The sequence below is a fragment of the Prionailurus viverrinus genome, chromosome A1, assembly GCF_022837055.1.
Source record: "Prionailurus viverrinus isolate Anna chromosome A1, UM_Priviv_1.0, whole genome shotgun sequence".
Classification (NCBI taxonomy): Eukaryota; Metazoa; Chordata; class Mammalia; order Carnivora; family Felidae; genus Prionailurus; species Prionailurus viverrinus.
The window spans coordinates 231,534,951-231,562,724 of record NC_062561.1 but is presented as its reverse complement, the minus strand read 5'-3'; the positions used below and the strand labels follow the sequence as shown (position 1 = coordinate 231,562,724).

At 39.1% G+C, this 27,774-nt stretch overlaps 1 protein-coding gene across 1 annotated transcript in view; it reads right to left on the bottom strand.

The window, feature by feature from the left end:
• CTNND2 (catenin delta 2) overlaps positions 1-27,774 on the bottom strand; it is a 941,962-nt gene that overhangs the window by 770,993 nt on the left and 143,195 nt on the right. The window contains exon 2 of the mRNA XM_047878029.1: positions 10,823-10,959. Within this exon, the coding sequence (XP_047733985.1) occupies positions 10,823-10,959 (137 nt within the window). The remainder of the gene's footprint in view (positions 1-10,822; positions 10,960-27,774) is intronic.

The window sequence follows — 27,774 nt, the reverse complement described above, 5'->3', positions numbered from 1 at the left end:
GCCCGATGTGGGGCTCGAACTCACGGACCACGAGATCGTGACCTGAGCTGAAGTCGGACGCTTAACCGACTGAGCCACCCAGGCGCCCCAATGTAATTCTAATTTTTAATTCTGAACATAACTCCTGCACCTAGCAGACCCTCCAGGATACCCATCTAAGCTGTAAAATGCACCCCCAGGTAACATCTATTGACTGCTGAATGCAGCTCTTAGAACTGGCTACTAAATGCTAAGGATTACCTGTCCTAAGCGACTTTTGTTTGTTTGTTTTGGTCTTGTTGAGTCCTTCTGTCTCCTAGTAATTACACAAGTCGTCCAGCTACTTCTGGAGATGCTGCGAAGAATGTAAAAATCAGAACTTGTCATTATCAAGGAGGAGGATGCTGATCTTCAGTTTTTTTTACGGCAGCAGGCCATGGAGCCAGCTCATTTAGAGCCTGGGGCATGAACCTGCACATTTTCCTTTAATGACTGCAGCTGAATGACAGCAACTTGAACATGATCGATGGGGTGCCGCAGGCGTGTTTACCTGTGTCACTGATGCATGCTAGAGAAAACTTCCGTCCACACCACTGATTCTTGGAAACAGGAATGTTCAATGAAAAGAAAGCTGTGGTATTGAGCTCACAGTTCTTGTTTCATACCACATTTTCTCTACACACATTAACAATGAGGTGCGTAAATTCCTTGAATTTTTTTTTAACATTTATTTTTGGGAGACTGAGAGAGACAGAGCGTGAGTGGGGAGAGGAACAGAGAGAGAGGGAGAGACACAGAATCCGAAGCAGGCTCCAGGCTCTGAGCTGTCAGCACAGAGCCTGTCAAGGGGTTCGAATCCACAAACCGTGAGATTATGACCTGAGCCCAAGTCGACGCTTAACCAACTGAGCCACCTAGGCTTGTGAATTCCTTTTGTTTAGAATCTCATTCATGATTCCTTCAGATTGCAAAAATATATTGCAGATCAAATTGATGTGAAGTTATCTGCCTCTCTTTTCCTAGTTAAATGAGAGCGAGGCAGGCAGGGGCATCATTTAACCTGACCTCAGCAAACTTTGTCCATAGAATGTTTTTTTGGGAGAAATATTAGACAATATATTGAAGCCCATTATTATACCTGAATTGAGAGAGAATGCAGTACAGTGAAAAGAGCACTGGATTCAGAATAAAACAAGCGAATTTTCTCATTTCAATTCTATGGCAATTTCTTATATGGCTTTAGGTAAGCAAATTAAATACCATTTTAAAGTGAGTTTCTTTGGTCATCAACAGAAGACACTGGATGAAATAATTACTAGAGTAACAGTCATTACTTACAGATCTCATGAAATAAATTTTACATAAAGAGTTAACAGAAGTATGTCATTTATATTTTATAAAAAATACGTACATTTTAATGAAATGTAGTGTCTAACCTTTTAAAAACATTTTTGTGATTTTGAGATACTATTTAACAATGTTTTATTGTCCTATCGTATTTTATATGTTTATCTTTACTGTTTCCACCATATTTGGTTCAGTTGTTCTGAATACTGAACATGTTTCCCCCATTTATTCCCTCTAGAATATTCTGCCTGTTAATTTCCTACTTTGCAAACCCTGTACAAGGGCACTGACTAATACCCCTGGAGCTCCTGCTTTGTAAGTCCTGCCTGTGGCTCTTATCAGTAACTAATTATGACGTATTTTCCCAGTGAGTTTGTAAGGGTCTTTAAAGTCTTTCTCAAAACTTTGCTCCAGGCAGGTTCTGTCAAAGTAGACCCAATGATTTATGTACAAGGAAGTGTGACATGGCATTTTTGTTTCATTCTGAGAAAATTGAATCAACCTAGGAGATCAACAAAGATGGAAAGGTTCAATAAAATTATAATGTTAACTCACAGTGTATCTGTTTAGGTTTTAATACAATACTGATATGAAAAATAGTCTTACTATAATATTAAGTATACGAGGAAGTATAAAAAAATTTATAAAGGAAAATAAAAATGTTGTATAAATAATTATATATTCATATAAAAATCTTAGAAGGGCCCTTCCCAAATATTTGCAACAATCTCTAGCTGCAATATGACTCCCAAATAAAATTTTTATCTTCATTCCTTTCTGAGTTTTTAAACTTTTTTACAATGTGTATGAATTACTTTATAATGGAAAATTCATAGAAACTTTATAAAATATCATATTAAAATGTTCAATGTGATTTAACATATGAATATTTAGCAATGAATTCTAATGATAAATATAAAAGAGGCATTAGAAAAGCACTATAATGTCATGTTACAAAACCCCACATATGAAAAGCTTGCCTTCTTTTTTTAAATTTTTCTTAATGTTTTTATTTATTTTTGAGACAGAGAGAGACAGAGCATGAGCAGGGGAGGGGCAGAGAGAGAGGGAGACACAGAATCTGAAGCAGGCTCCAGGCTCCCAGCTGTCAGCACAGAGCCCAACGTGGGGCTCGAACTCACAGACTGTGAGATCATGACCTGAGCTGAAGTCGGACGCCTTACCGACTGAGCCACCCAGGAGCCCCTAAGAGCTTATCTTCTACTTTAGCATATAAAAGCTTAGTCCATTTTTACTTTTCCCATCATAGCCTCCAGTCCCTGAAAAACCCAACTCCTAATAGCTTCAAAGGGAACAGAACAGACAGCATCCAAACGAATTAATTCTTAGAATTTGGGGTGATTAAAAAGGTAGATAAGTATACATGTGTGTTGAGAAGCGTTACAAAGTCAAATTTTAAGGGAAAAATTCAAAATAACTTACAGGCAAGAACAGAATACACACAAAAGAGCATAGCAGGCAGGAGGAGGAAGGGAGGGAGATGACCCATCCACACTTCCAGAATATTCACCAGTGACTAGAACTCCTAGCGCCAATTCCCAAGACCTTAGACAAGCGGTTTAGGACACTCGTTGCTCCGCTCTCTCAGGCTTCAGTCATCATTTTTGCGATGTAACAGATCCAGGATCCACAAAGAAATAGACTGTTTCATACCCAGCAAGTTCCATTAACCCCCTGCCACCTGACCACTCCCCTTCCTTCCTACCTGGAGCTCCACACTGCTACATACACCACTTAATTTCCTTCTTTAGGTTGCTGCGAATCTAAACACCTAGTCTGGTCAGCCTGTCTGCACCATGTCTGTGCATGTGATATCCATCCACAAGGCTTTCTGATCCTTGCTGACTCCAGGATCTGCCCTTCCTTCTTCCAAACCACACCCTCTACCAGGACCCAGATCTGTAGACTCCTGGCTTGCAACTTCATAGCGCAGTTCACATCTCGAAAAAGGTCATGACTGTTCCTACCATGGTTTATGTTCTAACAATGAAAGCAAGGGGGAAAATATGCTTTCTCCCCCCATTTTCAATCTACATTTGGCTTGAAACAAGAAATAAATTCAAAATCATCGAGCAATTCTCATTTTAATTTTAATATATGGAAAGAGTTCCACTTGTGGCACTTTGATACATAGAATTCTTTTTTCTCTGACTACATGAATATAAAGTTCACTAGTCTTTGCAGATAATCCTTCCCTATCTTCTTGACCTTTCCTAAAGGTGTTTTAATTTCCTCTTTTTCATGGATGATAATTGTGTCATTACTTTCATAAGATGCTTTCCCAAGACGTAGTTTGGAAAGCGATTAATCATCACAGGTCATTTTTCACATCATGTTATCAGAAACTACTGTTCCACATTACAGTAACACTACCAATGCTGAAAGACTTGGCAATGACATGTGGCACAGGACAAAGACTAATTAAAGGAGGATTTTATAATGTGCTCTTTCCCAGTCATATGCTTTTTATACAGAGCTAATGGAATTTAAAAATTATAAATAGAGGCGCCTGGGTGGCTCAGTCAGTTGTTCGTCCGACTTCGGCTCAGGTCATGACCTCGCAGTTCGTGAGTTCGAGCCCCGTGTCGGGCTCTGTGCTGACAGCTCGGAGCCTGGAGCCTGCTTCCAATTCTGTGTCTCCCTCACTCACTACCCCTCCCCCACTCTCTCGCTCTCTTTCAAAAATAAATACACATTAAAAAAAATTTTTTTTAATTATAAATAAAAGAAACTAAATAAAAATAAAGGCATGCTACCCTCACCATGAGTCAATGTAAAATATCAAGATTTCTTTAGATTCTGTGTAAGAAGAATGTTTTAAAATGCTTGTTTCGTGCCTTCACAGGACATACCATGTATAAAGTACTCTGTGCAGTAGCTTTGCCCATAGTGGGAGGTCAGAAGTGTCTTCACTCCTACTTTCCCCTCTATTAAAAATAATAACAGGGGCGCCTGGGTGGCGCAGTCGGTTAAGCGTCCGACTTCAGCCAGGTCACGATCTCGCGGTCCGTGAGTTCGAGCCCCGCGTCGGGCCCTGGGCTGATGGCTCAGAGCCTGGAGCCTGTTTCTGATTCTGTGTCTCCCTCTCTCTCTGCCCCTCCCCCGTTCATGCTCTGTCTCTCTCTGTCCCAAAAATAAATAAACGTTAAAAAAAAAAAAAAAGAGCTTTAAAAAAAATAATAACAAAAGTGATTAAAAGCAAGAAATCTTCTGTTTTGCCACCTAGAAAATAATCAGTATTTGAAATAATGGTACCAAAAATTTCCTCTAAAATCAAGAACATGATTGCAATCCTTGTGCAAAGTAAAAACAAAAAACCAAAAACAAAACAAAAAAATAAACAAGAGAAATTACTGTAGCAATAGTGTCTAGGGTTATAAATACTGTCAAGTTAAGGAATGTTCTTATTAGTATAAATTACTTGGGAGTTTTTAAGTAAATTGACTAGAGAGTTTCCTTAAATTTTTGTCTATAAGTTTTTAAATATTTTAAACATTTCTATATATGTTTGTCTTCTAACTTCACTGCTAAATAGTAGAAGTCAGAGTTCAGATTTGTGTATCACCCAGGGAAGGTTAGTTCTAAGCACTGTGTTGGCATTTGATAAACACTACTGAAAAATACAATGAAATGTGACACTGGCATATACTGTTATATGCCTACAATTTCTATGTAACCTATTCATTTTTAAATGTACTTCACTGGTTGAATTATTACAAAAAACACATTTATCTGAGTCATAATTTACAAAGATCAATGAACTATATGAGTTCTAAAGGTCTTTAAAATGCCCCGTAATTTTCTAGCTTATACAAGAAGACTATTTAGATGCCAGCGTTGGAATTGTGTGATGATCAAATGAAACAACAGTTACCTGAAGGAAAAGAAATATTCTTTCGAAATGAATATATTTTTAGGAAAGTCATGGTTTTCTTAAGAGCACAGGAGTACCATGTTGATTTAAGGCAAAATACAAAGACAAGGTTACATAGTGTAAACGAATATAAATTCTTATCTGATTGTGTAGACCAGCACTGTGACAATTAAAAACAATGAAAACACACGGGCGAACACCAGGACTACTCCTCTTAGGCAACCACAAGCGAACATTATTGTGCTTCTCACAGTCACACCCCTCCACATGGGCGACGCGAGCACTGTCCCTTCTCCTGGAGACCACTGTCCTGGCATTGTCATGACTCCCCACCACCTTTCCCAGAGTCAAAAAAATTTTGCTCTCTTTTCTCATTTTGATCTCATCTCGAAGAGTCACAACCTAGGTCTAAACATTAACAATCATGACTTTCTAATTCTTGATTTTGAGCACACAGCTCTCAAGCTATCACCATCTGCACACTCACTGCGAATGCATTGTCACTAACAATTTCTCTTTCCCCGCTTCCACTCTATGTCACTTCCAAGATCCATCGTTATAATGGCTGTCTTGCATCCCTCATCTCCAATGCCTCCCCTCCCCACCTCTGCTTAGCCCAGCTCACTCCAAACAAGTCCAACTCAAACAAGATGACTGTGCTCATCTGAAGAGAGGGGAAGAAATACCGCAGTTTCCAACACCAAGCCATCGGGTGACCTGAGACCATGTACTTTGCCTCTTTTCCATTCTCATGGATGAACTGTCTTTGTTCAAAAGCCATTCTTTTCTCTGACGCACTAGATCCATTCACTCTCATCTACCCAGTAACTTTTCCCCCTTTTATTTCCCCCCCTTTCAAGCATCATAAATTTCACTTCCTATAAGTCACTGCCATCATCATAGGGATACCTACCATCCTTAAAAAAGAATCCCTTGATTGTTCTCACCCCTTTAAGACACCCCACTTTTGGGGCTGCTATATATAATGAATGGCTACCGATCACCCCCTCTAAGTTATGTATCCAAATCACATGAACGAAGTCATCACATGCTTGTCCTCCACCCACCCCCCTCCTCTTCTGATGAAGGACGCTTGTTTACAGGAGAGGAAATAGGAATTAGGTCCCTCTCTCTTAATGCCCCATAGAGAAACTTGATAACTTGGAAATGAGACAGATGTGTCTGAAATACAGAAAATTACCCATAGAGTATAACATAAATCATGGTTCTATTTATGTTAATATGAAAGTGTAAAATTTACCAGCTAAAAGCAATCAAGATGGGAAATTAGAACAAAGAAATAAATCAATGAACACCTTTTCATGGAGTAACCCATAACTGCTTGGGTTCAAGGTCTCTAGGACTCAGATTACAAATATCTTAGTCATGCCATACATGTCATGTGGACACATTTCATGACACAGGGCTTGGCATGACTTAAGTTCATTCTATGGTTATAAACCAGAATTTATTTCTATGCAATGTTAACTGCCTGTCTAAAAACTTACATTATTACTCTCCATAACAACTTATTCCAATAAACTGTCAAACTGAGTGTTCTTTATACATGTATTTCTTTCATCGTTATTGTACTTTGCATATATAAAGTGCTCAATACATTTAATGAATGAGTAAATAAATTATGCAACCTATCACTTGGCAGTGAGCTCAGAATATATGCCTGCTGTGATAAAGAATGACTTCTCTCCTGCAGAACTGATGTCCAAGGAGACAGCACTGGGGTAGCACATAAGAGTGATGCCATAAAATTTCTTCCTTCAAACTTTCTAACTTAATACATAGGACTTTTAGTCAGGAAAGCTATTTCCCATTAGCACCAAAGAGGACCAGGCAAGCAATAGTCAAATGAACATATTTATAAATGTTATGTACATAATTATTAAAAATCATAAAAGACATTTAATGGCCAAAGTCAGTTTTCTTTCATCTCAGCTAATTTTTTTTTTCAGATATATTTAACTTAGCTTTGGCTCCATAGATAATAGCCTAGACCTCAGGAAAAGAAATGATGCAAACCTTAAAAATAATTTAGGATGAAAATCTTCAGTGAAGAAAAAAATTGCTTGTTTGCACCAGGCCACCCAAGGAAATCCATGGACCTGGCTGCTGGTGGATCTGGCCTTAACATGGGCACACGCTGCCCACAGGACCTGATGATGCCTGAGCCTCTGATGCGGAGGCTTCCAGATCCTCTACTCGGCTTCCAGGACAGACTCTCACACCTGTTCACATTAGTTTCCTGCCACAAAGAATCTAACCTTTGCCATCCAAAAATGAACACTGGACTTATTTTAATTATTTGAAAACACTCTTCACAATAAGTTTTTATTAAATCCTCATCAAGGATTTGGAGAGGCCATGTTATTTATAGCAATGTATTTTTGCTTCAAGCAGCTTATCCACTCTCTCGACTACAAACATCACTATCTCAGCAGAAGTAGCATCTCCAAGTATCCAACTAATATCTATTCCAACCTCCCAATTCTTTCTCTCATTTTTGATTGTCTTCCCTATACTCTACCTCCATCTAATCGGAAACACATATGGTAACCAATGTTGATAGTTTGATTTATTTCCTCCTACACTTTTCTAGGTGTTCATAAACAAAAATATTTATTATGTTGTTTTTTAAAGTCCTCACGGAATTTTTCAAAGATATACTATATAGCTCCAACTCATTTTATTAATAACTACATAAAAAGGATATAGCTTTTATATAAAAGATACACCTTGGGGGGGGTGCCTGGGTGGCACAGTCGGTTAAGCGTCCGACTTCAGCCAGGTCACGATCTTGCGGTCCGTGAGTTCGAGCCCCGCGTCGGGCTCTGGGCTGATGGCTCAGAGCCTGGAGCCTGTTTCTGATTCTGTGTCTCCCTCTCTCTCTGCCCCTCCCCCGTTCATGCTCTGTCCCTCTCTGTCCCAAAAATAAATAAACGTTGAAAAAAAAATTAAAAAAAAAAAGATACACCTTGGGGAAACTGGGTGGCTCAGTTGGTTAAGCATACGACTTCGGCTCAGGTCATGATCTCGCGGTTCATGAGTTTGAGCCGCGCATCGGGCTCTGTACTGATAGCTCAGAGCGTGGAACCTGCTTTGGATTCTGTGTCTCTCTCTCTCTCTCTCTGCCCCTCCTCCAGTCACTTGTGCTCTCTCACTCTCTCTCTCAAAAATAAACATTAAAAAAGATACACCTTGTTTTTCAACTTATCATTATTGTTCTATTTTTTCTATCCTAGATAATTTTTCAATAAACACCCATATACATAAAACCTTATGATCTAGGTCACCCATTTCTATACTATCTATGTCTAGGCACAACAAATCAAAGGCTACTGAACACTATAAATGCCAATTCATAGCAACATTTCATTTTAAACAAAGGTTACAGCAATACACATTTCCATATGAAGAGACAAAGAATGTGAATTTCCTCAAACCTTAACCCTTAGGTAGATTACAATATATACTATTTTTTAATGTTTGTCTGTTTGGTAGATTAAAGAAAATCATTTCTTTTAAAAAAATTTTTTTTTCAACGTTTATTTATTTTTGGGACAGAGAGAGACAGAGCATGAACGGGGGAGGGGCAGAGAGAGAGGGAGACACAGAATCGGAAACAGGCTCCAGGCTCTGAGCCATCAGCCCAGAGCCCGACGCGGGGCTCGAACTCACGGACCGCGAGATCGTGACCTGGCTGAAGTCGGACGCTTAACTGACTGCGCCACCCAGGCGCCCCAAAAGAAAATCATTTCTATCTTGAATTTTATATCCCTGATCAGTAGAGTATAAGACATTTGCATGTATTCATTGGTCTTTTGCATTTTTCTTCTGTAAATTGCTGTTCATATTTTTTGCCTAGTTTTCTATTCTGTATTTCTTTTTCTCTCATCAACATTAGGAAGCATTAAGATACTAACTGTATCAACACTTCATCATATTTTTGGCACATATTTTCTCTTGGCCTATTTTTTCTACGATTTTATGTTGAATGTGTCCTTGTGTTTCTGAACCCTCAGTTATGTCCTACAGAGAGAACATTTTGGACCCACTGGACACTATAGTGATGAGTATGTTTGGTAAGGTAAAATCTCTCTACCAAAAATTTCCTTGTAACTCTCATATACTTATCCTTCCCATGTAATTTTTACAATAGTTTATTCCAGTTTGTCAAAGAGACAATCAGCTGTAAGATCCTTATTACCATAGCCTAAAGTTTATACCTTTATTTGGGAGAAAGTGATATTATTATGGATCATAGCATACCTTGCCATTTATTCCTAATTACTTTATGTCTTCTGATAAAATGCTATACTTTTCATCAGACAGGTCTTGTCATTTTCTTGTTCAGTTTATTCCTCCTGTTTTATATTTTGTCACTAGTCCAATGTTACTGGCCCAAAGACTTCCAGATCATACCTGAGTAAGAAACCGTGGCATAGACCAACTTTAACAAAGCACTATCTTGAGTATGGGAACTGGCATGAACCTTCGTTCCTTTCTTCAATTACTCCTTAAAAAGAGTCAGCACGCTCATGAGTGTGCTTTTGGTAGCAAACTCATCAAGGAATACGGCCTGTGCCTCAATTTCCTGCTTACAGACCATTTTCAAAAACCAGATTATCCAATTATTCTATTCAACTTTGCTTTGTGTACCCACTTAGTCATACACTTCCTGACCCAAGGGCACACTTTGAGAGCATCATCGATCCCTTCTGTCAATGGATCTTTCCTCAGCTACTCTATTGATAGCCTGGCCACTTCTGCTGCTTAGTCAGCATCCCTGAATCATATAAACCAAACACAGGATGCTTTTTCAATTTCTTTAAAAAATTATGATTTATATTCTAGCACATGCTAAAAGTGAGAAAAAAGTCTTGGTTTTCCAGCTTTCTTTGATTATTTGCCACCCTTTATTTACAAGAAACATAATTTTTCTGAAACAGTTTTTTTTGTTGTTGTTTTTTTAATCTAAGACTTCAGACTTTATTTACTTATTCATTTTAAGGCAAAGTAATGTCGGGGGAAGAAGCATTCAGATTTTAATTAGTTTTATAGGGGAAGTTCTAAAACACATTTCTTCCAGATCTATCTCAGAGATACTGGAAAGACCAATTCGCCTTGACCCAACACAGAATTCATCTGTTGTCACACATACTAATTTTTTACACTTGTGGATATATTTTGATTGTTGATTAGACTTTATCTTTTCTAAAGACCGATTATTTGGCCTCAGCATTTAGCAGTATTAAATAAAAGGTCCATCACCAAATCTTCCAAAACTTCACCCATATAGGGAATTTTGACTGTAAAGTGTTTTTGTTTGTTTGTTTGTTTGTTTTTTACCCCCTGTGGAATATTTCTCAATGAAAAGTGCCTAAATCATGAATAAAAACATAAAACATATTAATCCACTCTCCAATGGCAATTACAACCCAATTTTAATATTTTTATACTAAAAACCAACATTTGGCCAGAAAATCGTAAGTTTCTTCCAATGTAGCTGAGTTATCATGGGTTCATCTGAAAGAACAAGTTCTAAAGTGCTCCCATAAGTAGGTCACAAAAGTGGAATGTTTCTACCTGTTCTTTGACCGAGGCGAGGATGGCGGAGGTGGTTTCCGTTTCTGAGCCATCCCCATTGGAGGTGGTCAGGCCAGGGCTCAGGGAGCTGGTCTTCTCTGAGGTTGACGAAGGCTGGTCTGGGACAGGCATAGCTCCTGCAATGCAGAGGGACATGTTTAATGCAATGTGAGATGTCGCCATGGCAAACAGATACAACTGTCAGGAACCTTAAGCATTCCCCTTGGGAAAAATGAAAATTATGAACTACAGAGAAGGCACATGACATCATTATAGAATAGGAAACAATACAAGTAAACAGAATCGTTTCTCCTTTATCACCCCAACCAAATTCTAAGATACACTCACAATTTTCTGTTTTGTATTTGAAGTAAGTGGAAGAAGAAATAATAAGAAGCAAAAAAAAAGAAAGAAAAAAAAAGAGTAAAGAAATGAAGTAGAGTCTTTTTTTAAAAAAAAAAGCCAGCTGATCTACTATTTTATTTCTGTTTTACATAATTTTATTACTTGTGTATTGGTGTATTTCCATCTCGAAGAAAATCTATTCAATATTCCCCTTTATAAGGAAATCACAAAAATAAATGATCAATAATTTAGAAATAATTAAGGGAATTCATGAATTAACATAAGAAGATTAGTACTGTGAATACTAAATACCTAGCCCACTCCACAAATATTTACCAAGTTCCCTCTCTGTGACCTACGGCAGATGAAAGCTTTTTGAAGCTGCCAAGGCTCATTTGCCACAGTTTATTTTTTCTGAGTTTATAAAAGAAAGAAGAAACTCAAATAACATCAGCTCAATTCATAAATGGACACCATTGTACAGGTTAAAAACAGCATCCCAAAAGTTATTTTTTCCCGTTATCTTTCCCTAACAAATAAATAAGACTAAAGTACTTATTATATATATAATCTAGCAGTGCTCATCAGCAGGGGAAATAATAATTAACCAATAACAATTTTTACCAGAGCACTACAAAATCACTATTCAAATAAAAGTCTGGGAGTAAATAAAGGTGGTTTTCTTGCCTCCAACTATCATATCACATGCCCCTCCGGGAACCAGTGCTATGTGAATGTTAGAGTATTTCCTGTTCTACTGTATCTGAGCAGCCTGGGTTTTCCAGTCAACAACATCATTTTCATAGGAACCCTTGCACTGTGATATTACCTATATTTGCTAGCAGTTATTAACTAGGGCTATGCTATCTGAAACAGGTTCTATTATAGAATGTTCCTTAAAATGTATGAAAAAGGTGGTCATCTAATTTTTTCACTGGACTTTCCAAATTAGTTTTGATTTGTTGTCATTTTTTAAGTAAAAATTGTAATAATAATATCAACGATGAATAGAATAGCACTGAAAAGATAAATCGGTTACAAACAGAATTTATAGGAGGTTTCTGGAAAATAATATTTGCAAGCAAGATTCGAGCAAAGAGTAAAGATCAAGTTAAACATAGTTTGGCAAAACGTAACCATGGCTAAAAAGCAGAAGGTATTTTAGGTGATGGATACTAACAAGATGAAAGAAAGTGATTTAAATAATTATGGTGGTGGGGTTGAGAAGGTAATAATAAAGCACAGTTTTATATTTCACTTGCTTTCACACGTAGTATCCTGTTTGATCAAGCCTTATAATTAGAAGGATTTAGATAAACAGATCAACAAATGTTGTGCCCAGGTAACAGAGCCTGGAAGCCAAGCCCTTCTAATTAGGAAAAGTGTGAGAATGGGGGGAAGGCGGGGGGGAGGGCAGAAAGCAAGAAGAAAGGAAAATGGCAGTTCTTACATGCAAAGTCACCCCCCTCCCCGGCCTTGCATCTCCGCCTGTATCCATGTCACTGGCGTCCAAAGGGGACTCTACCTCTTCCAAAGGAGACGCCCTCAAGATGGGAAAGGATGAGTCTTACATATTTTAAATTATTTTAACTTTCATGTTTTCCAAATTTTGTCAGGCCCATGTGAATCTAGGTTTTGGACCAGCATTATTATCAATATATTTTTTGACAAAGAAATTGTCTAAAGTCTCTAAGTTATTTATATAATTGGGCCTAGAACCCGGGTTTTCTCCCTCTTTATTCCTATTTTAGAGTCCTGTGATGCATTGGCCTATTTCCCATTACCTGTGGTGCTGCCTCATAAATGCTAGTCTACACACCAATTTCTCTAAAATGTTACTCTTAAAAGTAGGAGGGTAACCTGTCATAATAAAATGTGGGATTTAATAGGCATTGAATCAAGGTAAATCCTCAGGCACCGGACAACTCTGACCCACACACTGTAAGGAATAATTAAGTCTGTTTACTTCCCCCCCTTTCTCCTCACAGCAACGACAGAAAAAAACTGAATGCCTCAAGGCCTTCAAGGCCCACCATCCAGAGTCACGGCTAGCCATTGTGCCTGAATGGAAATGACTGGGAATCATTTCCATGGCTCGTGATTTTTCACACCCAGATCTAATTCGACCGTTGGCCATCCCTGTGCATGAGTAAGACTGCCTGACCTCCACTGCTAATCCTTTTAGCTCACAGCACAAGAAGAGAGGCGGGGCCACGTGAAGACTACCGCAACCAAGCTGTGGACTGCCTAACGGTAAGTGTAAAAAGCTTTAAGCCTTCTGACTTGGCAGTAAATCGCCAAGTGCTTTAGTTTTAATTAGAACTAATCCACCAAAATGAGGAGATATTCTGTGTTAAATCCAGGAAATCTGGAAAATGTAGAGAGACAATAAGAAAGGAAAAAAAAAAAAACCCAACACCAAGGAAGAGCCATCCTTAGTAATTCTGCCACCCGAGATAAGTGTCTTCACGTTGGCGTATTGGTTTAGGCTTCTCTGATAGAATGTTTTTTTCTGATTGAACACATTCTATGTAATGAGTGTTACATAATGGAGTCCTAATTTAATATTCTCGATGTGTTTTTAAACTTTGTTCACCATCATAGCATGAACTGTGTCTTATGTCAACAAAAATTATTCTACAGTTTTAAAATGTCACGAATACTTAGTATTCATAAGGCATCATAATTTACTATCTCTTATTTATAACTTTTACCCTACTGTTATGTCTGTGACATTTTCAATAGATAAAGTGGTGTTGATGGAATGAGGAACCAGTGCAGGTTTCAGACTTTGGAGAGCCAGAACGAGTTTCCCTGCCGCCAGGCTGCTTCAACACATCTGCCCATGAGAATGTCCCCTCCCTAATCGGCAAATACCTAAACTACATTTTAGACGGAAGCATCTTCGACATGAGAAAAAGGGACAATAATGAGGGACAGATACTGTCACATGTTAGTGGGTTTGTTCTCTAGCAGAACTTGGTACTAACAAGTTCTATGTCCAGAAAATACAAAACCACAAGTCGTGCTGTGCTATACCTGCGCATGCATGAGTGTTACGGACTCACCTGTGTTGACTCATACCCCCATCCCTGGCCCCACCTCTGCCCCAAATCCATATGCTGAAGCCCTAATGCCCAAGGTGACCATATTTGGACATGGGGCCTTGGACATGGTAATTTAGGTTAAATGCAGTTACGAGGGTGGGGCTTCTAAGGGTGGAACTGTTGCCCTTACAAAAAAGAGGAAAAGACCAGAGCTCTTTCCACCTTGTGAGGACACAGAGAGAAGCGAGCAGCCAAAAAGAGCATTCTCAGCAAAACCTAAGCCAACACTTCGATCTTGGACTTCTGGCCTCTAGAACTGGAAGAAAATATATTTCTGCTGCTGAAGCCCCTCTGTCTGTGGCATCTTATTATGGCAGCCTGGGGTTGGATGTTCTCAGCTTCTTTCTCTTACCTCCCCTGGGAGGCGAGTATTGGGGCACCGGGGAACTGATGTTAGCAGGCCAGTAATGGCACGTATTATTGATACGTCCTCTCTGTGGACACCTACGTCCAAGATGAACTACAGGTGTCAGGAAAAGGCATGTGCTGCTTCAAATCAGCAACCTGGATAAACCAAAGCTTGTAAGAGGGCTGTGCCCCACTGGTGTGAAGTAAGCCTATGGAACAAAACACTATCTTAAGAACCTCCATGGGACTTTCACAGATGATGCAACAAGAAATTCAGCAAAGTTGGCTGGGATGAGAAAAATACCAAAAGCAGGCAGCCCTCATATACAGAGCATCCTTCCCAATATGAACTCTTATGACCATAAGTAATAAGATTTCATGAGGTCCAAATAAATATTCTAAACTTTCATTTCCCAAACATGAGTTTGGGATATAAACGTACATGTTGTAATCTTATGTGCACTTTAGAAGGCCAAATTCTCCTGCTTTCAATTCAAGGACCACATTCAACGCTATCTTTTATTGACCTCCATCACACAAAAAGAAAATAAAATTCTTATTTTACATTTTGTAAGTATTCAAACTCGTTCCTTCTTTAGTCACTGCTGCCCAGCAACTGATGACTTTACTGGAGGAGGTCATCAAGAACTTAAATAGTTCTTGAAAACCAGTTAACCCTTAAGCTGGATCCGGCCAACTACAGGCTCCATACTCCCTCCCCTGTCCTTGGAATGAATGCGTGTCTGCTCACCTTCCCCACTCCCAGAAGCTTCTCTAAGAATATAGCCTGGTGGTAGAAATGTGGTGTTAAGGTATGTGACTGAACCCAGTTAAGGCCTATAGAAACTTTTAAGATTCTGGCCAGTGGGCAGTACAGAAATCTACTTGTCCCATAGCCACCCAAGGTGAGCCTTGTAAATAAGTTCTCTTGTTTATTAAACCTGCCACCTACCAGTCTAGAGTGGTCTGCTGCCTTCTTCAGTCTCTCCCTGCCCTTGAGTATGGGCTCCAGTTCGCAAACCAACAGACTTTGACATCAGATATGGCCATCTTCAAAAAATTAACTGATGGATTCTGGTGTCACACCATCATCTAATTCAATGAGCCACCTAGTCTTCTCATGCCACTGTTACTTGATTCCTCCTCTCTGATTCAGCAATAAGCCCCTTTGGCCAGGATGAGGTCATTGCTCCTCTTGAACTGGCTACCCTCTGTCTATAACCCATGACCTCTCATCCTTTCAAGTGCCCTCTCATTCTGTCACTACCCAGGCCCTCACACTGTGTTGTCATAGAGACCTGTTTCTTTCTTCTCCCAGGCTGCAGGTCCCACCTACTTCAAATTCCAGAATCTCCAAATCCCTTGCATACTGTGGGACTCAAAACTTATTTCATTAGCTAGACTTGCACTGTCCAATATGGTAGCCTCTACCAACATATAGCTATTTAAGTCTCAATAACATTAAGAAGCCAGTTTACTAGTTGCAGTGTACACATTTCTAGTGCTCAATAGCCACATGTGGCCAGTGGCTACTGTAGTGGATAGTAAAAGTGTAGATTTCCATCACTGCAGAAAGTTCTATTGATGGCTTTGATCTATACCCAACAGTCAATGCCTTGATGTAATCTTTTATCTGTAGCTTCAGTCCTTGGGAACAGGTGATGAAAAAGGATCAGCTTATAAACATATTTTGAAGGGAGAACTGTCAGGATTACTGACAGGTTGCATGCAATAGTGAGGCAAAGAGAGAAGAGTCTAGATGAATCCAGGGTTTGGTCTGAGTGACTGGCCATTAGCCAAAATGCTGACACTGTGGGTAAAACATATTTGAGAAAATGGAAGGTGACCTGGCATATAAACTTACAACCCAAAATGCATATATCAATGATTTTTCTTTGCTGTTAACATCTGGGTAGTTGAGACCAGCTCAAGCCAGAAACTACACTTTGATATGTATTAGGTAATGTAGAGATTGATGATTTCTAAACATTGCTTATCAAATCATTTTCTCTCCTTTTCCTTTTCTTCAGGAAGGTCCCTTTTTATCTTTTACTTTAGAATTGCTAGAAATTTCTAGAATTCTCCTCATCTTCCTTTGGCTTTAGTCAATGGCTTCAACTTAAGACTTCTAGACTTTAACTTCCTTGACCCTCACACCAAACTAACAAATGCATCCCATGCATATGCGGCCACACCTAAAGTTATTTCCTTCCCTCACATGTCCCATCCTCTTCAAGACAGTGCCCCACCCTGTTCTTGATCCTATCTTCTAAAGTACAAAACAAAATAGAGTGACTTGTAGCTTTGCCTATCCTTAGGCCTCACTTTCATAATTCTCCATTACGGTTGCAGCCCAGTGAGGAAGGAAACTGGCCATTACAATACACCAAAAATTCTCTCTCTCTCTCTCTCTCTCTCTCTCTCACACACACACACACACACACACACACACACACACATATAAACTGCTTAAGAACTGCTTATATAAGAACTGCTTAAGTTCTTGATGACCTCTTAAAATAAAGTCATATATATGTATATACATACATACACAAATTTAAATATATATATATATAAACAAATACACACGCATTTATGTATCCAATTTGATGTTTTAAATATTTATTTATTTTTGAGAGAGAGAGACAGAGCAGGGGAGGGGCAGACAGAAAGGGAGAAAGAATCCCAAGCAGGCTCTGCACCATCAGCACGGAGCCTGACACATGGCTCTGCACCATCAGCACGGAGCCTGACGCATGGCTCCCACACACGAACCATGAGATCATGACCCAAGCCAAGTCAGATGCTTAACCGACTGAACCGCTCAGTCGGACCCCACCCCCATGTGATATTTAAATTGAATATATATGCGATTTTTATAACCTTCCACTCCACAGGTGACATGTAAGAGATCATGTAAAACCGAAGAATCAGCATAAGCATATTATTAACATTAGGTTGCAGAGAATGTGTCGATTCGTACAAACTAGTGACATGAAAAACAATACCGAGCACCTCATTTGTGTAATCACTCTGATCACCAAGACCACAATTCTGTATTTGCAACTGATAGGTCACGGCCCAGAGAAATAGGCACAGCATTGTTCTCAGATGCACTCTGCACACATAAAAATATATTCATCCCTGTTTCTTCCTTTTAAAGAGAAGTTTTGAAATACAGCTCGTCCTGGAGCACCTGGGTGGCTCAGTCAGTTAAGCGTCCGACTTCGGCTCAGGTCATGATCTCGCGGTCTGTGAGATGAAGCCCTGCGTCGGGCTCTGTGCTGACAACTCAGAGCCTGGAGCCTGCTTCGGATTCTACGTCTCCCTCTCTCTGCCCGTCCGCTGCTCATGCTCTCTCTCTCTCTCAAAAATAAACATTAAAAAAATTTTTTTTTAAATCACAGCCTGTCCTAATAACATACACAATATAATAAATAGCTGTCAAAACTCAACATAATTAGAGCAGAAACTCAATCCTTCTTGGTCTATTTCAATTCCCTGTATCTGGCTCAGTAGCTAATATATAGCAGCCAGTCAATAAATATTTGTTGAGGTAATGTATGAACTATTAGTGCAAAATCAATAATGGTTGCTTAGTAGAGCATCAACGTAAGTAAAATGGGCTTTGTATAAGGAACACTTCTCTGAATGGTGTTTGAAATGACACATTTTATTTTAAGTCTATTTATGTTTATTTTGAGAGAGACAGTGCGAGTGGGGAAAGGGCAGAGAGGGAAAGAATGAGGGAGAGAGAGAGGGAGAGAGAGAATCCCAAGCAGGCTCTGCACACAAGTGCAGAGCCTGACATGGGGCTCAATCTCAGGAACCGTGAGATCAGGACCTGAGCAGGCACTTAACCGACTGAGCCACCTCAATGTCCCTGAAATGACACTTTAAAAAAAATTTTTTTTTCAACGTTTATTTATTTTTGGGACAGAGAGAGACAGAGCATGAACGGGGGAGGGGCAGAGAGAGAGGGAGACACAGAATCAGAAACAGGTTCCAGGCTCTGAGCCATCAGCCCAGAGCCCAACGTGGGGCTCGAACTCCCGGACCGCGAGATCGTGACATGGCTGAAGTCGGACGCTCAACCGACTGCGCCACCCAGGCGCCCCGAAATGACACTTTTTAATTTTGACTCAAGAAAGCTGCTTTTTCTCAACCTTATTAGGACGAGTGCATGCCTTTCCTCAGTCAAATGCCAGAGAACATACACCCAGGGTTGCTGGCTTCTTAGGCAGAACCATCAATTAAGTGGGATCTGGAGCTTCTGGCACTGGATGCTACAACTCCCAACTTGCAAATGGAATCTGGCAATATTTATGGAAAGCACCAAGCAAGGAAGAAGGAGTAGTGAGCCATAAACAGAATATGCAACTACCAGGCAAAACCAGGAGGTAGGGAAATGTCCTATTCTATCTGATAGTTTGGGGTGAAGAATAAGAGGCTGCTCACGGAATCAGAGGCATGAGGTCCCTCGTCCCTACAGTGGAAGACAGGACAGCAGGGCGGAGAGACACAGGATCTGAGTGTTAGAGTCACATGTCGAACACAAGGGGATGCATGTCCTACCTGTGTGTGCAGACAAGTGGGAACGGTAGGAAGTTGGACATAACAACAGAGAGAGTCAAAAGTCCACTTCGTTGAGGAGGATGGGACCAACCTAAACAGTGCCACAGACTTAGGGCCCACCTGAATAGTATTCTTGATGACATAAATTGTGTCTGAAGTTAGAAAGAAGGCTTCTGTAGAGACTGGAGAGCAAGGAGGAATGGCAGGGCTCACGCTTGGGACAGTCGTACAATCAGCCGAGTTCTACCAAAATGAGGTCAGTGAGGACAGGAGAGGGTCTTCCCTGGGTGTCTCACGGTCCTGTTTCCTAAAGCATGATCTCAGGCATTTTCACCTATGATATTATGACATTATACATGACACTATGTCAGCAATTTATCGTTCTTTAAAAAGTTTTGGTGGGGCGCCTGGTTGGGTCAGTCGGTCAAGCGTCTGACTCTGGATTTCCGCTCAGGTCATGATCTCACGGTTCATGAGTTCGAGCCCCGCGTCGGGCTCTGTCCTGACAGTGCGGACCCTGCTTGGATTCTCTCTCCCCTGCTCGCTCTGCCCCTCCCCCATTCATGCGCCCGCGCGTGCGCTCTCTCTCTCTCTCTCTCTCAAAATAAATAAATAAAACATTTTGAGAAGTACTGAAAAGGCAGTGCTTCTGGAAAAGGGGCCTGCAGATGGCGGTGCGTACTTGCCCCTCCTGTCCCAGCCACGCTTATAATCTGGAGGAGAAACGAGGGCAGGCGCTTCAGCCACCTAGAGATAAGGTCAGATCCCGACAGGCAAGAAGCTAAGAGTGGGATCTCACAGATTCCTCAACCATGATCGGGGTGCCCAAACCTGAGTGAAGGGACAAGCAGAGAGAAGACAGTGGCTTGACTGGTGGACATTGGAAAGGCAGAGGTTGCTGGCAGAGAGAAAAGGATCAGAATGGGTCTATAAAGTGAGGCAAGAAGGGCAGGAAAGGCAGGAAGCACCGGGGCTGGCAATCAGGGAGCACCGAGGGCGAGACCAGAAACACTGAGACGGAGGAAGCTGGGGGTAGTAGCTGCCGTGCTCTTGGGACTTAATAATGCTTTCATTTGCAAGTGACAGAAAATCCATCCCAAATGGCTTCAAGGAAAAAGGGAGCAACAGTCACATTAAGAAGCATCCCAATTTCAAAAACATTAAAAGATTTTTTCAATCCTGGAAGACATATGATCATTACAGCTCATCATGATAAATGCACTGCTTGAGGAAGTTTCGCGTTACGAAGGTGACAGGAAGGAGGAAGGGATTTGCATTGTCCAATTGTTTAGAAAGACTGCAGAGAAGAAGAAATGCACGCGTGGGACCATGAAAATAGAAACATTCAAATTAATGACCCTGCGTAACATACAAAAGTAGCCCACCCATGTATGTTTCTAATTCCACCTTTGTCTGCTTTTACAGCAGGAATGTATCTGATGAAACTAATGCTTGTGATAAAAACAAAGTTTCAGGGCTGATCTTCCCCGAAAAGTCAGTGACCCACTTCTGAAATCAATAACCATCCTAGCTCCCTCAGACACTACAAGGGATGTTTCACCAGCCAATTTCATGGGTTTGCTAAGCTAGAGGGACATTTCTCTTCACACCAGAGAAATAAAGTCTGAGATTCTATAATTACAGATCCATCACAGTAACTGTAAGCTGAGGAGGAATTGAAACAGGCACAATACCTGAAATTTTGGCTGTCCCTGAATAGGAGGAAAAGTTCTAAAACATTCTATAATAAAGAGGCTCAGCGGTAGACTGACTATTCTTCTGGCTGAAACTTCAAAGAAGCATGCTTAGCACAGCTCCCAATACAGTACTGCTCACACACAGCGACTGCCCAGAACACGCTGTCACTGCCAAATGCCCCAGGCACTGGACTCACCACCATCCCCTACATTGTGTCTTTGCAAGATGCTGAACAATAGCCTCTAAGCCTGCAAGTGAAAACCAGTGTGCTTTCTCAAACACTCTCTCTAACAGCGTTTTAAACAAATACGCAGTTTTCCATTTTGAGGTCTTCTACTTAATCACCGATGACATGATGAAATCTGGTACCAAAATAAAAAAAAAAAAAAAATCATGCCACAAAGCCAGTCCGCAACAGTTTCACTACTGTGAACTACCAACTCTGATTGTCACGATCTATGAAACAGAAAGTCCCCAAATGCCAGCCACACACTGGCCTGCAACATGCTCTCACTTCATAGTACTTGAAAGTGTCCATTCAAATTACGGCAATTTGCCCTTCATATTGATTCCAAATATGTATCTGCCACTCGACAATTTCTCAAGATACCAAAGAACAACCACACGTTTGTTTTTGTCCAGAATTACTATCAACGGACAACCAAAGACAAAGTCTTGCACTGCAAGTAAGTATCTGTAGCATCCCAATTTAGAAAACATGTTTAACTCATCAAAGCAGGGAAACTGTCAATGAGTGTTTTAAATTCTAGAACAGAGTTTCAACCACTCCTTCACAACTTTAGTTGCTACCACTGACGTAGAAATCTTTTCAACAAATCAACTAGCCTTAAAAGAAAAACAATTACATAAGACAAAATCAGAATAGTCATGATAATTTTTGATAGTTACCAAATTATGTTGAATATTTACGCACATATAAGAAATTTTGTAATTTTAAATGATATACTTACCTTACTATAACACACATTTCAAGGAAGAGGTAACACTTTGCATAGAGAGTAAATCTAAATCATGTGTGTAGAGGTTTCATTTTACTTGTGAAGGTTACATAGCAAAGAATCTCTCTTATTTTCTGGAATATATATTCATTAAATACACACTGGGAGTTCAAATATCCTGGCATGTGTTCAATAAATAATTTTAAATGGATGAATGATTGGATAGTACAAAAAGGTGACTATCAATCCATAACCCTACTTTTTTTTTTGTCAATTTGTTTTCTGTTTACTAGACTGTTCCTATGAGTAATCATTTTTACATTCCACACATAAGTGATATCATATTTTGTCTTTCTCTGTCGGACCTATTTCACTTAACATAATGCCCTGAAGGCCTATCCATGTTGTCACAAATGGCAGGATTTCCTTTCTCATGGCTGAATAATATTTTACACACACACACACACACACACACACACACTTTATCCATTCACCCAAGTGTCCGTATCTTGGCTCCTGTAAGTCATGCTGCAATGAACATGGGGCGCTATCTCTTAAAGATCCTATTTTCATTTCCTTTCAATATATACTCAGAAGTGGGACCACTGGGTCATATGGCAATTCTGTTTTTAATTTTTTAAAAAACTTCCTAATGTGTTCCATAGTGGCTGAACCAATTTACATTCCCACCGATAATGCACCAGGGTTCCCTTTCGTCCACATTTTTGCCAACACTCGTTGTCTCTTGTCTTTTGGATGGTGGCCATTCCAACAGGTGTGAAGTAATATCTCATTGTGGTTTTGATCTGCACTTCCCTGATGACCAGTGACACTGGCGTTTTTTCCTGCACCTGTTGGCCATTTGTATCTTTTTTTGGAAAAATGTCTACTCAGTTCTTCCATCCATAAAACGACATTTAAACTATAGAATCTATCAGACAAAAAGCTGATTCCAACCAGGAAGAAACACAGGTCATCTTTCACTCTGTGAGTTGTCACATAAGTGTTATGTTGCCCTTATCACACCTAATCCATTTTACTGTAATATAAAAATATAAAAAGATACAAAGTAATAATATAAAATAATATAGAAATATAAAATAATATAAAATATAAAAAGTAATTTCATTTTACAAGTGGAGAACAACGAGGCTTGAAAAAAATAAAAAGCAAGTCCAGTCTCAGAAGGCAGAAGACAACAGTGGTTAAGGATTTTCACCCAAATAGCTGACTTTGGTACTCAAATGCAACATTTCTTTTACATCGGAAATCTGATTACAAACAACACTCATTGGTTTCGGGAAAGATTTTTGTTCTGATAATTTTAGATAAATCCTTAGGTTTGGACACTAAGACACTAATTACCATGGAGATCTTGAAGAGAGGGTGCCTTCTTTTGAAAGCATCATGATGCCAACATCTTTAATGGGTTGTGAAGCCCGTTATTCTCTACCAGACCAAGCTTGTTCAGATCTCCAAAGGCAAGTTTTAGCAAAGCTGTTTGAAATAGAATTCTCTGTTTCCACTTACTGTATGCAATCATACTGTATTTTAAATCTCGGACATATGTAAATAGGTTTGCTTATAATGATATCATATTCCTGATCTAAAAATAATGTTTAACATTTTATAGTTCATTTGTATCATGTTTCTACTTTATGTTTTAAAACAATTTTTTTCAGAATTAAATTATTCTAAGTTTGAGAAAAAGTCTCTTTCCAGCATTAGGCTTCCCACCTCCTACTTTCTTCTTTCTCCTGTTTCTGAATACTCTCAACATCTCCCATGATCAGCAGGCACCACTCTTTAATACACAAGTTGTTCCCAAATGAGGTCAAATTTTTTAGTATTTAGTTATAAAATTAGTCAATTATAAGAGTTAGAATATATAATTTTCTGGTTTTATTTGAGAGAGAGAGAGAGAGAGAGAGAGAGAATGCACGCAAGCAGGGTAGAGGGGCAGAGGGAGAGAGAGAGAGAGAGAATCTTAAGCATGGAGCCTGACAAAGGGCTCAATCCCACGACCCTGGGATCATGACCTGAGCTGAAATCAAGAGTCAGGCACTCAACTGACTGAGCCACCCAGGCGCCCCAATATATTAATAAATTTAAAGCAAATATGCATAACCTCTATAAAAAGAAACTGTGGCTTTGTGTCCAGCAGAAAAATAACATTTCTGCCAATTAAGTAGGAAGCTTGTACTTTTTATGTGGCAATATTTTGGTGCAGTTCGTGATTTTTCTGGAAGGAGAGATCCAAAAGTAAATAAACTGGATTATAATCTACTTTTTTATGCCTCTATTTTGTTGACAAACTTTCATGATCTCCAAAAGATGAAATCCCAATTAATGAAAGATGATATTTTTTAAAGGGGAAAAAGTTTAAAGATCTATCTAATGTAAAAACCTCAGCAACGTGCAGGGATTACTAGAAGCACAGTAAGAAGCACCTGAGATTGAAGCTTTTGTTTGCCTTTTACAAAGTTCAAGGGTCTTAGGACAATAATACTCAAAGATGAATCAACAGATTTCTTAAAAATCCCAATTATATAAATACTGTTTAAGCATATAGATCTTGGGTAGAAAAATCATAAGTATTCTCTTACATTTACCTTTCCTACAATCAGGTTTCTTTCCAATTAATTATAGTATTTCTTAAATGAAAAAACAATAAACAATGAGTATCAGTATCATACCAGTCCTCACAGGTATACAAAAGAATATTACCTAATTATATGGCAGTATATTTAAAAATTTAAGGTACAATTGAGTATTTTTACAAGATAATATAATAATATTAATTGTATGCTTACTATGTACTTGACACTCTTCTAAGCTCTTCACCATTATTGACACAATTAATACAACAACCCTGTGCTGTACTTTTATTATTATGCCCATTTTCCCCAAAAAGAAACTCAGGTCCAGAGAGGTTAACCTCCCCAAAGCAACATGGGAAGAACTATTGTTGGAAGCCACACAACCTATGGTTCTCAATCACTATGTGTTGCTAATCTAAACAACATCTTTTGATACTGATACTAATTTAGAAAATAATTCATTACTTTAAAATAATTCACTGACCACAGCATGTGCCAGGCTCAGCACAAGGCATTGAACATTGGATGTAAAAGAAAACTAGGAAGGGGAAGAGGAGTCATGGGGCGGAAATAATGAATATAGAAATCGGATATAAAGTATAGATCTCTATGTGGTAAATATATACAATGGAATGTTATTCAGCCATAAAAAAAGAGTGAGATCTTGCCATTGGCAACAACACGGATGGACCTAGAGGGTGTAACACCAAGTAAAATAAGTCAGTCTGAGAAACACAAATACCATATAATTTCACTCACATGTGAGATTTAAGAAAGAAAACAAATTAACAAAGTTAAAAGAGAAAAAGAAACCCAGAGTCTTAAATACAGAGAATAAACTGGTGGTTGCCAGAGGGGAGTTGGATGGGGGATGGGTGAGATAGATAAAGGGGATTAAGAGGTATAAACTTGCGGCTACAAAATAAGTCACAGAGATGAAAAGTACCGCACAGAGAATACAGTCAGTATGACTGTAATAACCTTGTCTGGTAACAGATGTGACTATTTCGGTGGTAAGCACTGGGTAACGTATAGAACGGATGAACGATTATGTTGTGTGCCTGAAACACCATATGTTCATCATACCTCAATTAAAAAAAAACACAAAAATAAATAAAATGTGGATCTTTGTTGTGAAGAGGGAAAGTTTATAAATGGGAATGCCTTCAGAAAGCTTGTTTTGGTGTCCCAGTGCCTAGCACAACGACCAGCATGCACTCAGGAAGCTTTTTTAACTGGCTCCATTTTGTAACCTTACCTGACTCCCACTGGGCCTGAGGTCACTTGTCCACTCCACAGCTAACTGGGGTCCTCCTGCCCTCACTGCTCAAGGAGCGGCTTCCCGGAAGCTAGCTATGTTGCCTCCAAATCCACCCATTCCAGTTTAACTTGTAATTCTATTAAACATACGTAACCCAAGGAGATCTAATTGCATCAAGAGTAAGTTTTTATTTCTTTATGAATGATTTGGTGAAACTCCTTGAAGGTAACCCATTTTAAAAAGCTATGGAATTAATTATAGATGAGATGATTATAAAGAGTTTAAGGAAAAAATTATAAACACATAGAGAAACTCCTTCTTCAAAATGCTTCAAAAATGTCTTAGATTCCTTACTTGCTTTAAAGAGATGGAATGGGAAATCATAGAAGATGCAAAGAGGAGAGAGTAGGGCTGGGGAGGGCTCTGCAAGAATATTAGCACTCTTACGAGCAGTGCCATACTTAAATAAATGACCCAGGTTCTATAAGGTGACTGAACAGCAGTACAATTAAATTGAAACCAAAAGAATACAGCTTTAAAAAGTTTTAAAAAATGATTCGCTATTTTAAATGACCTCTTTACTGACTGGTTCAATCTCCTGATTAAAAGAGTTTTTTAAGCAACCAGTGTATCCATATTTATTTGCTGAGTGAGTGAGTGAATGAATGAATGAGTGATTGAATGAATGAATGAACAGTAAGTAAACTGATCATTCTTAACCTATTCTGTCTGTTAAGCGATTATTTAGTGGTCTTCATTTTGTATAGCATTTGTTTTGCCTGGAATCATTTACTTACTGGATCAATTAGTCATTTATTAACTTAATTAAGAAACAAGTGGCTAGTGCTACTTGTTGATGTCAGTAATTCCACCAAAGAAAACGATGCTGGGTTTTGAAAGAACCTTTTGTTTCCATGGATTCTGCCTCTGTTCCCTTGTGACTTTATGTCTGTTCATGCCATCCACATGAGGCAATGCAGTCTGATAGGCTGCTTTTATGAAACAGTAAGTACTCTAAGAATGATGCTAAATGTAAATTACACAAGTGACTGAATTTCAATTTGGAATAATAAATCTACATGTCATCTGATTGGAAAACCATTATCGAATTTCTGTGTACCACATATATAATTTACACAATTGAGAAAAAACTCTCAATTAACTGTTTGAAAAATAAAATCTCTTTGAAATTTGAACACAGGATTAAAGTTCTATTGATATATTGAATGAATTGAACAAAATAGGGTGAAGAACATTAATCAAAAATTAATTTGTAGATTTCATTTTCAAGATTATACAATACCTAGTCATGTTTTAATCACTGCATAGGTAACTAGAGAAAACTGAATAATAATGTATTGAATTTCAATTTTATATATTTAAATATGTACCATACTGCACAGATTCATCATTAAATTCAAGTTATTAGAGTTATGATATAATGATTTAGGAACAAACAACCTCAGAATAGATGATGAGCCTAGTACGAATACAACAAGCTGCTTAGCCTGGATAAGACCTTATCAAGTTGCCATCTAAGCATTTATAAGATATAAAACCAAGGTCTTCCACATACACAATTGTACACACACACACACAAAATGTAGCTTATATTGGTCACAAAGAAATCCTCCAATTTAAAATTTAAGGGGCGCCTGGGTGGCACAGTCGGTTAAGCGTCCGACTTCAGCCAGGTCACGATCTCGCGGTCCGGGAGTTCGAGCCCCGCGTCGGGCTCTGGGCTGATGGCTCAGAGCCTGGAGCCTGTTTCCGATTCTGTGTCTCCCTCTCTCTCTGCCCCTCGCCCGTTCATGCTCTGTCTCTCTCTGTCTCAAAAATAAATAAACGTTAAAAAAAAATTTTTTTTTTAATTTAAATTGACCCCGTTACTTAACATAATAGGCAAATTTGGAACAGCGAACTCTACCATGATTAGAAAAATGTGGGAATTGAAAAGTCCGGGGACTGAGTCACAAATAGACAGGTGGTGCTGGTCAATTCAGTAACAGGAAAAACTCTGTTAGCCACATGCATACGTGACTTTGAATATGTTTAGTTA